This window comes from Pseudonaja textilis, chromosome 1 (assembly GCF_049901715.1).
Source record: "Pseudonaja textilis isolate UNSWEBS1 chromosome 1, rPseTex1.2, whole genome shotgun sequence".
NCBI lineage: Eukaryota > Metazoa > Chordata > Lepidosauria > Squamata > Elapidae > Pseudonaja > Pseudonaja textilis.
Window position 1 is genome coordinate 282,330,827 of NC_141990.1, and position 16,113 is coordinate 282,346,939.

At 34.8% G+C, this 16,113-nt stretch overlaps 1 protein-coding gene across 8 annotated transcripts in view; it reads right to left on the minus strand.

Moving 5' to 3' along the window:
• The window catches only part of RALGAPA1 (Ral GTPase activating protein catalytic subunit alpha 1), a 126,264-nt gene that overhangs the window by 14,602 nt on the left and 95,549 nt on the right, over positions 1-16,113 (minus strand). For all 8 annotated transcript variants that reach the window (XR_015741081.1, XM_026711188.2, XM_026711162.2 and 5 more), the window contains 2 exons: positions 10,992-11,150; positions 9,792-9,919 (listed from right to left, as the gene is read on the minus strand). Coding sequence is in view for 7 of the 8 variants with exons in the window: in XM_026711188.2 (XP_026566973.1) it covers positions 9,792-9,919; positions 10,992-11,150 (287 nt within the window). In the remaining variant the exon portion in view is untranslated. The remainder of the gene's footprint in view (positions 1-9,791; positions 9,920-10,991; positions 11,151-16,113) is intronic.

Genomic DNA, 16,113 nt, shown 5'->3' on the forward strand with positions numbered 1-16,113 from the left:
TTGAGATCTTTTGATAGAACACAAAACCACTTTTCTTAAATCTTTAAGTCAAGAAAAGAAACTGTTGCAAAGACTCATACGTTATATTCAAACTTCAATAGGCCCACCTCTCTCTTTTCCTCGTGACATAAAGTAAATATGCATGAACAATTGTCATCAACTTTGTGTCTGGAATATAATCACAGAGGGCTTTAATTGCTCATTCTTGTGCAAACCAAAGGATGTCTGATAGGGATAATCATTTCATTTTTCCTTGCTTTTTCTTAAAATTTTCATCTCAAAATACAGAACTCATTCCTTGTCTTTGGGACCTTCAAAAACTAAATGTACACATTCCTAAACCACAACCTCAGGGCTGCATTCATTTTACAGTTATAGCAAACCAACTTGATGTTTATCAATGTATCTTCAATCCTGTATTTTTTTTATATCCTTAAATCACCCACCACAGAAAAACAGCAGAATATCTCTTAACTATCCTCTCTCCAGCATCAAATGAGTAATTCCTCTCGTCTCTTACCTGTAAAATAGTCTTCATTTATTCATATATTTCCGTTTTATTTTTGCTTTTATTACCTCAGTTGCAAAATGTTATTCCTTCAAATGGTTTATTAGAAATGTGGAAATAACCTTACTTTTTCCTTTTGAGGTATTACGGTTTTGTCCATCACTAATATTCAGACTAGAAATTTTTTTTTTCATGATTGCAAGTGGAAATGTAAAGAATAATAAACACTGAACCCTCCACCTTAACCTTTATATTTAAATAATTAACTGGATTCTGCAGTGATCATTACTTTAATTATATATAGAAAATGTGCACAGAGAAAAGTGCTCTGAATCAGAAAAGGCAATAATAATCCTGATTACTATATTTATATGTTGCTTTGGCTCAACTGTCTCCATAAAATTAGACTGCAAATCAATTTTTTCTTGACATAATCACAACTAATAGCATAAGTAGTAGAACAAGGAGAAATAGAACACCTCCTTGTTTTGGAGCTTTTAGGTTGTGGGACATACACAAGATTAAGCCTTAACATAGAAGAGTAATATAGTACTGTTTTTAAGAGGCTGCATATAAGTGGTAGATGATGAAACTGATGGTTGAAGTCTAAATAATACTACATATCTCACAACTTGTTGAAAAGCACTTTTTCCATTGGGGGAGATTCACAGCTGCTGAATTTTCTGCAGTTAATAGAGTCCTTTGATTCACAGCAGTGCCCCTTGCACAAAAAATACTGGCCTTTGTGTATTACCAGAAACTAATTTTCTATTTGGCTGAAAAGGAAAAATTGGGTTATTGCTTCTCCCTCCTACGGAGCTTTTCATTATGCCTGATGCACTCAACTTCTAAGCTCTTCTGAGAAAAAAAATAACTGAAGAGGCAAGAGGTAGAAAAATGAGCTTGTTAGCACATTAGAAGTGAAGTATCTTGGTGGGCCCCAGAAATTCCCAGTGGTGTGTTAACTTATCACTCTATGCATGCTGGCACTGATAGTCTCCCAATTGAGCACTCTCTTTTCGCACCAAAGGTGCTGCCAGGAAGCAAAGGCTGAAGGCCCACAGGAGAACAGCCTGCTATCAAAACAAGCTGTTTTTAAAAGTCTGATTGAATGGGTACAATGCTTTTTGAAAAGCAGGGTGGAGACACCTACCTGCTTTCAAAATGTTCCTGTTTCAGAGGTCTCTAAATGAAACCTTTTTAAGGTTTATTTTATTATACATAATGTGCATAGATCCAGAGAGGACAAAAGTGAAGCAAAGTTTGTTTTCAATGCTTGCAGTTTGAGTAAAGAGGTTGCAAAGATAGATCATCATCAGAACTGCTGCTATTGAAGGATAGCATTATCTTTTCTTACAAAGGCACAGAAAGTAACAAAATACAAATTGTCCTTTCTACTCCAGAAGAAATGGGGAAAAATCTGTGAGTCCTGATCATTCTGTAGAACTTGTCTTTTAATCATTTGAGAAAAGTTGACAGACCAAAACAGCACTTTCTTTAAACCATATTATGGTAGCCAAAGTCGACGTAACAGTATTCCATACTCTTCTGATTTCGTACTATTATTAGAATATATACACATTAACTACAAAAACAATCTGTTATGAAGTCTTCTTGACTAAAGATATGCTTTTGGGAATGTACTTGCAGGTTATATCTACTATACAAAAGCCTCTTTTATATTCTGATATAAGTGGAATAGTTAGAAAATAGCTATAGATACTAAATCCTATTAAGAGTTGGTCTGATCTTGATAATAAGAGATTGTTAGTAGCAGCCATAGTCATAATAACTGTTTCAAAGATTATCAAATAAGCATGAAAGCTCTCAGGAAGAGATTAGCTAAACAACTTCTAAATGCTGCCTATATAATACTTGGTCATACCTGAAATTCTGGCAACAGAATGTAAGTACTTGGGGCTATTTCTCTTTTCATCAGCAAGGAAAATGTGACCTTTTTTCCTTTCTTCACCTAGATGGGCCCAACCAAGCCCCATTAAAGCCCATGAGGAATTGAATTCCTTTCTACTCTCTGTGCTTGGCCTAGGGAAGAGACAGAGGGGACATCATCATCTACGACAGATAGAACAAACAACATAAAAGGAAAAAATCTTGGTGAATTACAAGTTTGGGAGGGAAAAGCTGAAATTGGAAAAAGAAGATATATGAGTTAAGCGAACTAGGTATGTCTACTCTAATGAAGAGAAGAATTAGGGGTGACCTGATTGCTGTCTTCCAATACATAAGGCACTGCCACAGAGGTGTGGGATTGCTTTATTCCCCAAAGCTCCTGTGGGCAGGAAAAGAAGCAATGGGTGGAAGCTGATTAAAGAGAGATCCAATCTGGAACAAAGGTGAACCTTCTGGATAGTGAGAACAATTAACTAATGGAATAGCTTGCCTCCTGGAGTAGTCAGTGTACCATCACTGGAAGTTTTCAAGAAAAAATTGGACAATCATTTGTCCGGTTTGATATAAAGTCTCCGGCCATAGGCAGGGGGCTGGATTAGAAGATCTCCAAGGTCCCTTCCAGCCCTGTGATTCTGTAATTCTCAGAGTTTTACCTCAGCTAAATAAAGCCAAATATCCTATTTTACTGAACATGTACACTGACAGACTTCATGAAGAAAAATAAATACAGAAATTTTACAGTGCACAATTACTTAAGGGCTATCTGTATCTAAATGTGCAGTAATTTGATTACATTTCTATTTAATATTGCAATGATCAAGAATACAAAATAGTGATTTTATTATCAGAGAAAGCAGTAATTTTGCACAGTAAACCATCATTTAAGACTGTGTCACAATATCTTTGATAAGCTGCATATTGGTTTAAGCTAATGCATTATATGCCTCTAGGGAATGGCAGGTCAAGAGACTGGATTTTAACATCAAAATCTATCCATTAATCTTGACTTAAATATAATCTACCCCTGTGGTAAGCGGAAGAATGGGTATTCAATGAATTACTATTATGCAATATAGCAGTAATATATTTTCTCAATAATATAAGCAGAAATTCTAGTTTGATCTCTTCTACATTGTAATCAATCAAGTGCATGAGTGCTTGGTTTTTCTTTGTTTTTATGTTAACTGAAAAAAACTGAAGAGAATCACAGAACTGTGCCCATACAAAGCTATCCCATCAATTCCAACTTACTTTTTAAAGTATTATTATGCCATCCTACACTTATCTACTTTAATGTGAATGACAGAGAAGTGAGAAACGTTGTGGAATACTATATTTAAGATCAACTTGTCACAATGTTACCTAAAAATTATGGTAAATCAAATGCAAATGTATGTGCACGAATTGACAAATGTTTTGTACTAGTTTTATTTTAAAACAAGCACAACATTTTGGCTATGGGGCTTCTGTTAAGGGTTCCTTTACATTTACTATTAGTTGATTAATCATCATGGCTATTGCTTATACTTATTTTAGTTTTTATTATTTTAATGGTTTAAAATTGTTTTAATTGTTATATAATGTTAGAATTGTTAACTGCCCAGAAGCACTTGGTTAAACTGGATAGCTATAGAAATTAATGAATTAAATTAAACAAACATTTAAAACCACAATACTAATACAAGTTTAAAATAAACAACAGAGTAAGTTATTAAGGAAATCATATGATTACCATATATGACTCTTGCATTGTTATCTAAACATCTATGCACATGAATATATACCAATTATAGTGTTTTCCTTCATATGCTTTTTTTGTTTTTTTTAACTCACATCTTTGAGGATTTCACCAGTTCCATTCAAAGATTTCTACTTTCTAGGTCTTACAAATCCTTTTGATTCATTCACTCTTGCTTCATGCAGCTGCTTTGCAATTCAATACTCATTCATTATCTCTATATGACCAAATCATCCATGTCAATGTACTAGTCACAACATCCTTTCATTCTTGACTCAATCTCTTTCTCCACTCATTCTCTTCCCTGCTTTTACCCACCTTCTTAAACAACCAATTTCCATGATATATACTTTACTGTTTCCCCTGGCACATGCAACTCTCAGATGAGAGCAGAAGCACGATTTTTAAACAAACATTTGTTTGTTGCATCTGATCATATATTAATCAGAAAAATATCTATTGGCTCTTTTTTGCCATTTTGAAGTAGATGCTTTATTTTCCTTGCCAAATAACTATCTTTGTATTAAACCTATTAACATTAAACTCATGCTCCTCACTGTACTGGACAATCTATCTAACACAGGGGTGTCAAACTCGATTTAATTGAAAGCTGCATCAGGGTTGTGTTTGATCTTGGGGGACCGGGGTGGGTGTGGCTAGCTCAACATCACTCAGGTTGGGGGCACCCGTGGTGGCCTAAGTGCTCTGCCAGCAAAAGCAGACTCCCAAGTGTCGCTTGTGCCCCTCGTAAGCTCCAATTCTGACTGTGATAGCCTCCTGCAATCCTCTGCCAGTTAAAATGGAGCTCGGGAGGGCTGTGTGCAGCTCCCGAGCTCCATTTTCGCTGGCAGAAGCACCACAGGCCGGTCCTTCTCTGTTTCCAGTGTGACCTTGCAGGCCAGATCTAAACACCCCGCAGTCTGTATCTAGCCCCCAGGCCTTGCGTTTGATACCCCTGGTCTAACATTTGCTGCAAAACACTGATTGTCAGCTAACAACATGGCATTGGCTGCACTCACATTCATGGTATTTCCAAACAATACACCTCTAATATCATTACAAACATTTCTTATATATTAATTGAAAAATGTATTAAATAGACATTGCGTGTCCCTCTCTTACTCAATGGTAAATGAATTGCTCAGCATCCCATTTATTCACTCACTGCATGCTTTATTTCCAGCATACATTGCAGTACTCTTACTGCAATCCCAACTCCATGATTTATGCAAAACACTCCCTTATTCACTTGCTCTAAGTCTACAATTATACCATTTCTATAACACATTTGTATATGTGTAAGTGGCATGACCTGCTCAGGAACGAAAATCTGATTTGCATACCCTGGGTCAAGCATAAAGCTGCCCTGCATTTCCCAAATTTTACTCATTATCAACTCTTGAACCACTTCAATAAGAGTTCTGCCAAACATCTTCTTAGGCAGATTTAACAAACTAATCCCCTGCAATTTCTTCCTTCACTTTTGTTTCAGTTCTCTTTGGGTAAAACAACAATTATTTTAATTGTCAAGCTCAGAAATAGTCTTAGTCCATACTGAACAAGAACTCTGTAAGCAGTTCAGATTTATACTCTATCGTTTCACCAGCCATAAGCAATCTTACTATTTTTTTTACAATATTTATAACTTCTTATACTCATTTTACTTACTCTCTTATCATATTCATTGGAGCATAATACGTGACAACTACAAGCTTTTATGTTCCCAGTTGATGAAACTTGCAATAATCTTGACCACAACAATACATACTTTCTGGCATAAATGTTAGCTCTTCCATTCATAATTAAATATTTACTCTTATTCCATGTATGCATTCATCAATTCCATTCCATAAGATAAGAGACTTTCTGTTTTCATAACAATATTGTTTTCATTCAATTTATTTATCATGTCCGTTTACTATTCTGTTATCTTCCATATGCTATGATTGGCAACAGATGGGCCCATGAATATTGATCTCCACTTTCTACCTTCAACCAACCAAAGTTTTTATATGGTGTTTTCAATTTATTTTCCTTCATTACTTAAAACCACTTATCAGAAAGCCCTTTTTACCCAATGTAGGTAAAATTACCTATTGCGACTAGGTAATGGTTTTGTGTGTCATGATCCAAAGAAAAAACACCTTTATCCAATGTTGGGTAAAATCTATCCAGGTTTGGGAAGCACTGCTTTTGTATAATGATTTTTAGTAAGATAGAGACAAGACAAGATCACCCAATATAGCAACATGCTGCTCTCTCTGTTAATGTTAAAGATACAATACTTGTCAGTCCTGTCACATTTTACTGCTAAGACACAATACTTGTAAATTTCAGCACATTTTACAACTGCACCCTTATTTTACTCTAAGCATGCTCCAGCCAGTATCCTTAGTCTAACTAACTGTAAAATATATGCAGCATACTGATTTGATATTGTTTAAAAACAAGCTATAAGTCCATGAAATTCCAAGAAGCTCTTTATATTTGCTGCTTGCATATCATTTTTCTCTGAAAAATGATTCTCTGAAATTGTTTTATAATTTGCCAGGCAGCTACAATCTGACTCATGTATAATAACAGCAAATTGGACTTTCCTACACATCATAAATTATACTGATCAACCCAAAAAGGCTGCACTGGATATAAAATTTTGTGCAAATCATTTTCAGGTCTGATTGCCTAAACAAATTATTAGAGTAAATATGATAATTAATTGGTGAATAATGTACTTCTGGTAAAAAATGAAGCTGATCCTACAAGCCTGAGTCAGCAGACTTCTACAAAAATCTCCTGCTTTTCATGATCAATTACCTTAAAAAAAAACACCTTGCCTTGATGCAACAAGTACTTTGAAGATCAGAAGTCAAGAGTTTTTATTTGGATAGTAATAGTGATGTGTTTTTGGACAAAGAAATTGACTCCAGGATCAGAAAGGTCAAACAGGCTCTAGGGTAAAATATGTGCCAGAATGTTCAATCCACAAAATGTCTATGTCTCTACTAATGAGCAATGTAATCAGGAAGAGGTGGCCCCCTTAGATAATCCAACCCCATGTCATTAAATGTTTTAAAAGGCAAAATAGCCCCTTGAATTGGACCTGGACGCAAATTGATAACCACTGAATCCTATGGAGAACAGTTGTAACATGTATTATTCCAGGGGCATGCAATTGTCCAGGTTGCTGCAATTTGCAGCAGCTGGAGCTTCCAGATAGTCTTCAAGGACAGCCCCATGTATAGCGTATTGCAGAAATCCAAATGAGAGGTGATTAGAGTATGAGTGACAGTGAGCAGATCTCCCCAATCCAGGAATAGGTGCAACTGTGCACTACACGAAGCTGTGCAAAGGTTCTCCTAGACACGATAGCCATCTGCTCTTCAAGTCTGGGAGGACCCCCAGTTTGCACATCTGATCTGTCTGAGGCAGTGCCACTCCATTCGGCACCAAAAATGGCATAGCCTCAGAATCTAAAAGCCCCAAAGCTCAAAGCCATTCAGTCTTGCCAGGAAGCTGAAGCCTGTTGTTCCCCATCCAGACCCTTCCCAGGTACCGGGATAAGACATGTTTTCAAAATGTTATGACCGTCAAGTTCAAAGACTGCTTAAGAGCCATAACTACCTAACTTTGCTATGAAAAGCTCTGTCTGTTGACTCAGAAAGGTATCTACAGACTTATCCTGATCACTGGATATCTGGCTTAGAGAGAATGGATAATAAAGAAGGCTAAGAAAAAAGCGTAAAATTAAGACCTTTCCAGGATATTAATATTTTATCTGAACAGACATAGTGTATATAAATAGGAAACAATAACAGGAAGTGAATGGTTACTGAAATGATCATTTATGTGTGGTATCACCAAGGAGCATCTGATGAGCCTATGGGGCACTGGTTGTACTAAAGGTATCAATAATGTTCAAGCAACCATTTTGCAGAATTCTGGTAGAAAAATTATCTCAAACAGGCGTGGATGCTTTTCATCAGAATGATGCTATAACACTGATAAATATCAATGGCAAATTGTAACTAGCCATTACCTATACATGGCTCAAGAATTTAACACATTTCTGTCAGTAGATGATATTTTGGGAAATGAATGTTGCTAAAGGCAGACGATTGAATCTGAATGAAGACAGCCACTCTGACAATCACCCAACTCTTCTATACCTTAAAAAGTAATAAAATATTCTAAATTATCAAAGAAAAGAATATTATTTACCATTCATTCATACTCAACATTTTTACATTTGACACTGTAAATAGGACTTTGGGACTTCTGCTGCCAAAGTATCTACTTTTTAAACTCTGTCTTTTTAATGCATTTTGTCAATCTAGACTTCTCTTGTCTCACTGAAGTTAGTACAGATACTAAAGGCTAAAATATTAAAAAGACTTGCCAATCTCTTTGCCTTTCCCCTTCCAGTACATTAAAATATGCCTTCCTATATATTTGTTTAAAGACTAATGGAATTTCTTTTCTGAATTTTGAAGAATAGGAATATACAATCTGATTCATAGGATTAAAAGAAATGTTGTTAGTTACTTAGGTCAGTGTTCTCCAAGCTGTGTAAAACTACAATTACCATCAAGGAAACTAAAACGAAGAACAGAATGGGGAAGACTGATTTACTGATTTCCAAGTGTTCTAAATCATATTTTTGCTCATGAATCTGTATAGATAGACTATAGCAGATTGTATATCTTCACAGATTTAATTAGAAATTCTTACACTAAAATTTATTCCACTCAGGGACTTGATAACTTCTGACCTTTTATATTGCCATTCCTATATATGATGATTACTATAGTTTTGAAAAGCCTTACCAGGCAATTGTTTATTATTATAAACTGATATTATAGAGAAAGAATGTTAATAAATCGGCACAGTGTTTTTTTCCCACCACTCTTTTGAGCACCAATTTAAAAAGTAACACTTCTCTCCCCCTCCTTTAAAAGCTGTCAAGCTGTTCAGAGTAGTTTGCAACATGACAATAGTACTATTGTGAACTGTGCCTGGGTTTCCTTCCCACCGTGAGTTAAAATGGGCAGTTCCTGTTGCTTATGATTGGTGTTCAGTGAAACAATACAGAGCCAGTTTTTATCAGCTCCACACCACAAAAGTAAAGCGAAGGAACCCAAGCCTTCATATCATGCAGAACCATATGCCAACCCTGCTGGTTTATCACTAAGAATCAAGATCCATGTCTTCTGTGAAATTTCACCTCACATACCTTCTGTGAAATGCATGGTTTTGCTGAAAATTGAACCTTTTCACAACAGCAAGAACAGATGGATAGGAACTGTGGCTTGGCAACAGGGTTTTTAAAAATCCATACTGGTAATAAGTAGAAGCACTCTAAATGAAATGGATAATGTATGACCTTTATCCTATTTTTTTTAATGAACATATTCACATTGTCATAATGTCAGCTTTTTAAAAAAACTTTTCAAGATTTTATTCTACTAGAGATAGTATTAAGGGAAGATTCAGTATAAATCCTTATTTACTTCACTTATGTTTTAACTAAACATATAGTTAAATCAAACATATGATATAATCCTAGGCATGATTATTTGAAAGCAAATTAGTTTATGTTAATATGCTTCCGAATGTTTTCTTTTTGTTAAAGGATACAAATTTTGGTATAATGGAATGAGCGATTTCAGAGCTCTGCTTGCATTTATAGCTGTTGCTCGAACCATAATAGGAAGAATTTTTCCATTCACAATAGCACCATCAAACAATGGACCAAAGAATGGGACCTGAATTCAAAAAGTTGAAAAATTCAGCCAATAAATTAGTAGTTTCTACAACAATTAGCAATCAACTTTAACAAATGCTTACACCTCTCATTAATCATAAATTATTTAAAATACTGTAGAAGATTGCTTCTTGATGCCAATGTGATCATCTGACATTTTCAAAAAGAGAGAATTCTCATTATATTAATATCTGCTTCAATAATTACTTATATTCAAATTTATTTTAAGCTTAACCTGATGTACCCAATAATGTCATGAAAAATTTCTCTTAAAAGCTAAAATAGAAGAATGATGTACAGGCTGTAAATTTGCTGTGGGATATGATTGTTTATGAAAAAACATAAATAGTTTGTGGATATCTTAACATACAATTAATTGATAAATTCAATTAATATCAAACTATAATGATATGTTTAAAAGAGGTAATAGTAATTTATGCATGTTTAAAAGGCCATCCAAATCTTACTATACAATATACAACTTACAATAATAAAAACAAGTAAAGAACACAGAATATATAATCCAAAGGAAGCTCTGGAAAAAAAATCCTATTAAATAAAAAACTAAAACATCCCAGAAGGGGTTTATAATCCATTCTCACAGATTTGGAAACAGACCCTAGTTTTAAAGGCTTTCTTAAACAGTGCGGGGTGGGTGGGTTGAGGGCTACAACTTTCAGAAGGGATGATGGTACAACAGCAGATACTACAACAGAGAAAGCCCACTAACATATGCTTTGATCAAGGGTCTTTAATTAAAAAAATAACAATACTAATGCTATTATTCTATAGCCCAAATGATCTGTTGAAATCTGTGTTCAACTCAGCAACCAGCATAGCACACCTCATCTCTTACTGATGGAAATAGCATACATCACTAGAGCATGCCTTATTTTTTTTCATACTCTGAATACTGAGTATATCAATTTTTCACTGGATATATATAGCAATAAGCATATTTTCAAATTCTATAAAAATGATGTTTTCTTCTGAAATCCATAACATGCTTTGACTAGACAATGTGAACATCATTTTCTAAATGTCTTAGCTAAATAGGAATAGCTGGAACATACCTCAGGCTTTTTCATAATCTGAATACTGAACATGTAATTTTTCATTGGATATATAACAATAAGTACATCTCCAAATTCTGTAGGAATGATTCCTCTTCGATAGTCTCGAGTATGCTCTGACCAGACAATGTGAACTTCATCATTTCCCAAATGCCTAAGCTGAAACAAGAGAAATAACATAGTAGTTCCTAAACGTCAATGGAGATTCTCCGTTGTTCAGGTCGTGGTTGTCCCAAAGGTGCTTACTTTTTAAAAGGCAATTCGTCTTTCCTGCTTTGCTAGAAGACATTTTGCTTCTCATCCCAGAAACTTCTTCAGTTCTTCATGAATGCAAGGAATATAAATCCTTCAATTCTCCACCATTCAGTCAGAACTGAAGAAGCTTCTTGGATGAGAAGCAAAACATCTTCTAGCAAAGCAAGAAAGTCTAGTTGCCTTTTGAAAGAAAGCACCTTTGGGATAATAATTCCTATATAATACATTAATCAAGAAATTCCCAGAAATTTAAAGAAACATTCAAGATGGCTACATTGCACATAATATCCAAATATCCCAGTCTTTTTAAGAAACATTAATTTTGTTCATTTTATTTATAAGTTTTAATGTTTATTTTATTGTTTATTTTACTGTACACTGCCCAGAGTAACATGTATGAAATGGGTGGCTATATAAACACGATGAATAAATAAATAAATGAAATGATCTTAGTAAACTATCAGACTATATCCCTACAATATAATGGTGCTACTACAACTGTTACTATTAATAACTATTTTTTATGACTTTTCTTTTTATACTTGATAATTCTGTTTAAATGAACAACTTTTTAACATAAGGTTTTTGTTTTGCAATTATTGGTAGACAGAACTGTCATAAACCAATATGATCATTTAAAAGTATTTCTATAGTTACAGCACCAGGTTACAACTTTTCTAATAAGGCACTGAAAAGAAACCAAGCACTGGAAAAGCAGAGATATCTGAAATTTCATTAAAAAAAATCGAAATAGTTGAAAACATTCTTCCTTTATAGCCTCATCATGTGTCAGCTTTCATAATATGTTTACGTTAACTGAATACAAAAGAAATGTGAAATAAATATAACCAGAAGGGACGATCAAATTTAATTTTGATACATTAATGTCATATGCTGTATATGTTACAATACCAGCCAGAGTTAATACTAAGCTGCAGGCTACACTGAGATTTCCAAATGGCAGATCATTCTAAGTGATACCAAGTATAATTGAAGTAATAAACGATAGTAAAAGCAAAGAACACTGGCAGGAAGAATTCAAGTATTTACTTTAAAAAAATTAAGCAAGTTAGTTTTGGAAAGAGAAGACAAGTGAAATAATGCAGGGCTCAATTTCCTTTTATTTATCTATTACATTAACCCTTGAACTCTTGCCAAAATTATCACTAATGTGTAGAACCCACTGATCAAAAGAAGAGATGAGGACATTACAATTTTTTGATAGCTAGCTGCTTTTGTTTAGGATTGCTTTTGTTACCCACTTCACTTTTTTACTGATCCTGGTTAAATTGTTAACCTTTTTTCTTTAAAAAAAAGGGAAGAGGAAAACGTACTCTCAAAATGAATATATTCAAATCTACTCATAATTCATAAATAAATAAATAAATAAATAATGATATGCAGAGCACAAAATAGGAATAAAAACAATGAGGGGGAAAAAACTAAAGGAAAAAGTAAATATACCCATATTGATTTTTTTTAAATATATGTGGACATAATAAATACCTTTCTCTTCATTCTAACAGTATATAAAGAAATTGAAAAAAAATCATGAAAAATGGTCTTTGTAATCATTTATTCAACAAAAAAATTAGATTACATATTTCCTTCTGTGCAAAAAAGCATTCCTTATAACCCTCTACCAGTCTCAAATATTGGCTGGGAAGATTTTTTTCCTACTCCTCCATCGAGATTATTTTCAGCTATGTGATGATTTAAGTGGTTTCAAATCATTTTACATACAGCCTCATGATGGGATTTAGCTCTAACCTGGCTACTCCCAAACCCTTGGTTTCCTTTTAGCCATTCCTTGGTGGATTTACTGGAATGCTGATGAACACTGCCAGGTTGAAAGATTTTCAGTTGAACTTTGATCTTCTGATAGACGATCTCACATTATTCTCAGGCACACTCTTACTCAATGAAGAATTCATAGTGGATTTTATGAAGAACTGCCCAGGCCCTATTGCAGCAAAGCAAACCATAACATTTCTACTACAATGCTTTACAATTGGTATTAGATTTCTTTTTTGGGGGGGTCAAACATGTTTTTTTGGTCCTGCAAGTAAATAACTTTGTATTTGCCTTTCTGTCCAAAGCAAATGTTCCAGAAGTCCTGGTGTTTGCATGAGCAAATTTTAGTTTGTCCCTGAAGTTCCTTCAGGACAGTTAAGGTTTCCTTCTGTGACATCTCCTATGCAGAGTTTCTTTCTTTTGATAGACTCATACAGCTTTACTATCAATAGTGGTGAGAACTCTCTGTAGGTCACATGATGACATTAGAGGATTCTTTTCATATTGTGTGTTCTGCTCTCCGACTGAACCTGCTGGGATGGCCTGTCACAGGCAAGTTGGCGGTTGTCTGAAATCTCCATTTACAGATAAAGTTGTGGACAATGGAATGATTGATGTCCAATTGCTTGGACATTTTTAAAAATCCCTTTCCAGACCTATAAGAATTTATACTCTTTTTTTTTCCTGAAAGCTTCAGAGAATTCTTTTGATCTAAGCATGGTGTTACCACACACTTCAAAAACCAAGAGAAAATGAAATGTCTAAGGATTAAATAAGATATGTTCTCCCAGATTTTCTCTAAAAATGTTCTAATCATCTGCATCTGATTTTAATTTTAGGTATTTGAGATAGTGATAAATATAGGATGCACTTATTTTTTTTGCAAGTAAAATTTGCATTTATTTCTATTTAAACTACATAATGGACTACAATATGTAAATTGGTGCCTGATATTTGGTAGAGATCCCCCCTGAAATCCACAAGGTCCTCACTCAGTTGGCATTCCAGGAAACTTTGAAGCCCTGAATGTTTTCCAGGTCATGAGGTGGGTGGAGCCCCTTGTTGGGGGCATCTTTTTATTTTTGTTTTGTTCTGTATATATAACATCTTGTTTTGATTTGTATTGGTCTTTTGTATACCGTATTGTGTGCTACCCAGAGTCAGCTGGAATTGGAGGGTGCCTAAACTGCATTGAATGGAAATCTATCTATCTATCTATCTATCTATCTATCTATCTATCTATCTATCTATCTATCTATCTATTTATCTGTTCCCTCAGGGTCATCTGAATCAGAATGCAATTGGTCCATCTGCATTTAAAAGACAAAGGTCATTCTTTTGAAGACAGCAAAGTTCACACTTTGGATAGGGAGGACCTTTGGTTTGAAAGAAGGGTAAAAGAATCTATCTATGTTAGAATGGAACACACCTCCTTCAACCCCGAGCGGGGGGAGATAAGAGAAATAAGACATCTCCAGTTTCCCATGCAGCCCTTGTAGCAGTACCAAGAAGATTCCACAACCAATTGCACCCTGATTCATGTGACCCTGAGGACACAGATAAATTTCCAAGTGGCCTCAACAGCTCTTAGAGAATGCTAATGACTAGAAGACTGCAAAGAAACACAGTACAATTCTTCCATTCCCCCAACATCCAGTCTCAACTGTCAATACCTATCCTTCCATCCCCACTCCGCTATCAGAACTGATAGCGCTTCTTGGATGTTTTCTTCTTCTTCAAAGAAAAAACAGTCTAATTACCTCTTGAAGAAAAAAGCTCTTTTGAGATATTCCAGCAAAGGAATATTTTTTATTAGAACTAAAATATATCCATTTGCATTATTTAGGGACTTTCCGATTTCTTTTTCTCACTGATTTATAGAGTGGTGGTGGTAAGGAGACCAGTCTTTTTTCTGATACTGGGACTCTATAATACTGGCTTAGTTCAACATTAGTAATTTGAATGCTTATCTATCCAGGAACCAATCCATACACTCCCCCACCTCTTAATTTCAGAACCTGTTTTATCTATCAGGGCCTGAAGAAATAAAAATTTGAGTGCAGAATATCAAAAATTCATGGTGCAGAATATCTTCCATGTCTTTTTGCAAATGAAGTTTGTTTAATTGTCTTTACCATGCAGAGTTGCATTCTGTCAGATCTTCTCATAGTGCTTTCTTTGTTCAATCTGATAAAAAACAATTACTTAAGAGCCACTACTCATTTGGTCTTCTGACTTGCCAAGCACTGCTATAAGGTTGCTAGGCTATATTTGTTGCAAAGTTAGTGTTGTAAGGCTGCTCACAGGCAGAAACACGAACACCTCACCAGCAGTGCATCCCAACCAGACTTCTGTCCTTTAGCCTTCATTTTCGTTATTGAAGGTGCTACCAATAAAGGCTTCATTTTTTTCCCCTCAGTGTCTCAGGTTAGCATACTCCTGACTTAAAAGAAAAAATAGTTAAGGATATGCTCCTTAAATTCTTAGATCAAACTCCCATTACATTTCCGCGTGTACTTGTCCAGTGAGCTCTTCCCGGAGCATGGCTGCCTTGCACTCTCTGCTTCTTGAGCAGGAAGCAGTCACTCCATCAGCTACTCTCAGAAATCAGCAATCAAGATATACTCCTTGAAATCAGCAGCTATTCAAGAGATTACTTTTTCAGCTAAACTCAAGAGTTTCTTAGAACAGTTTCTGTGACATTCTTCTTTCTTTTCCCTACTAAATTTCATGGCAAAGTTCTCTTTATTTGCTCAGTAAAATATGCAAATTTTATGATTTAACTTTTCAACTTTTAACTTTAAAAATAATTGGATTACTTTAAAAAAAAGATCAAATTGGAAGCAAAGATATTGTTTTCTTTTTAAAAACATGCTGAACTAAATAACATAATGTGGAATACAAAAAAATCAATGTTTCACTTAAATGCACTACAGGACAATCATACTCCTTTAGTTGATGCACTTCTATGTCAAAGGCTCCAATATTTCTAAGATCTTGCTGAAAGAAATGAGATGAGCCACATTTGAATCTTTCTTTTCCTCAGCTGGCTCAAAAATATGCTTCCTATTGG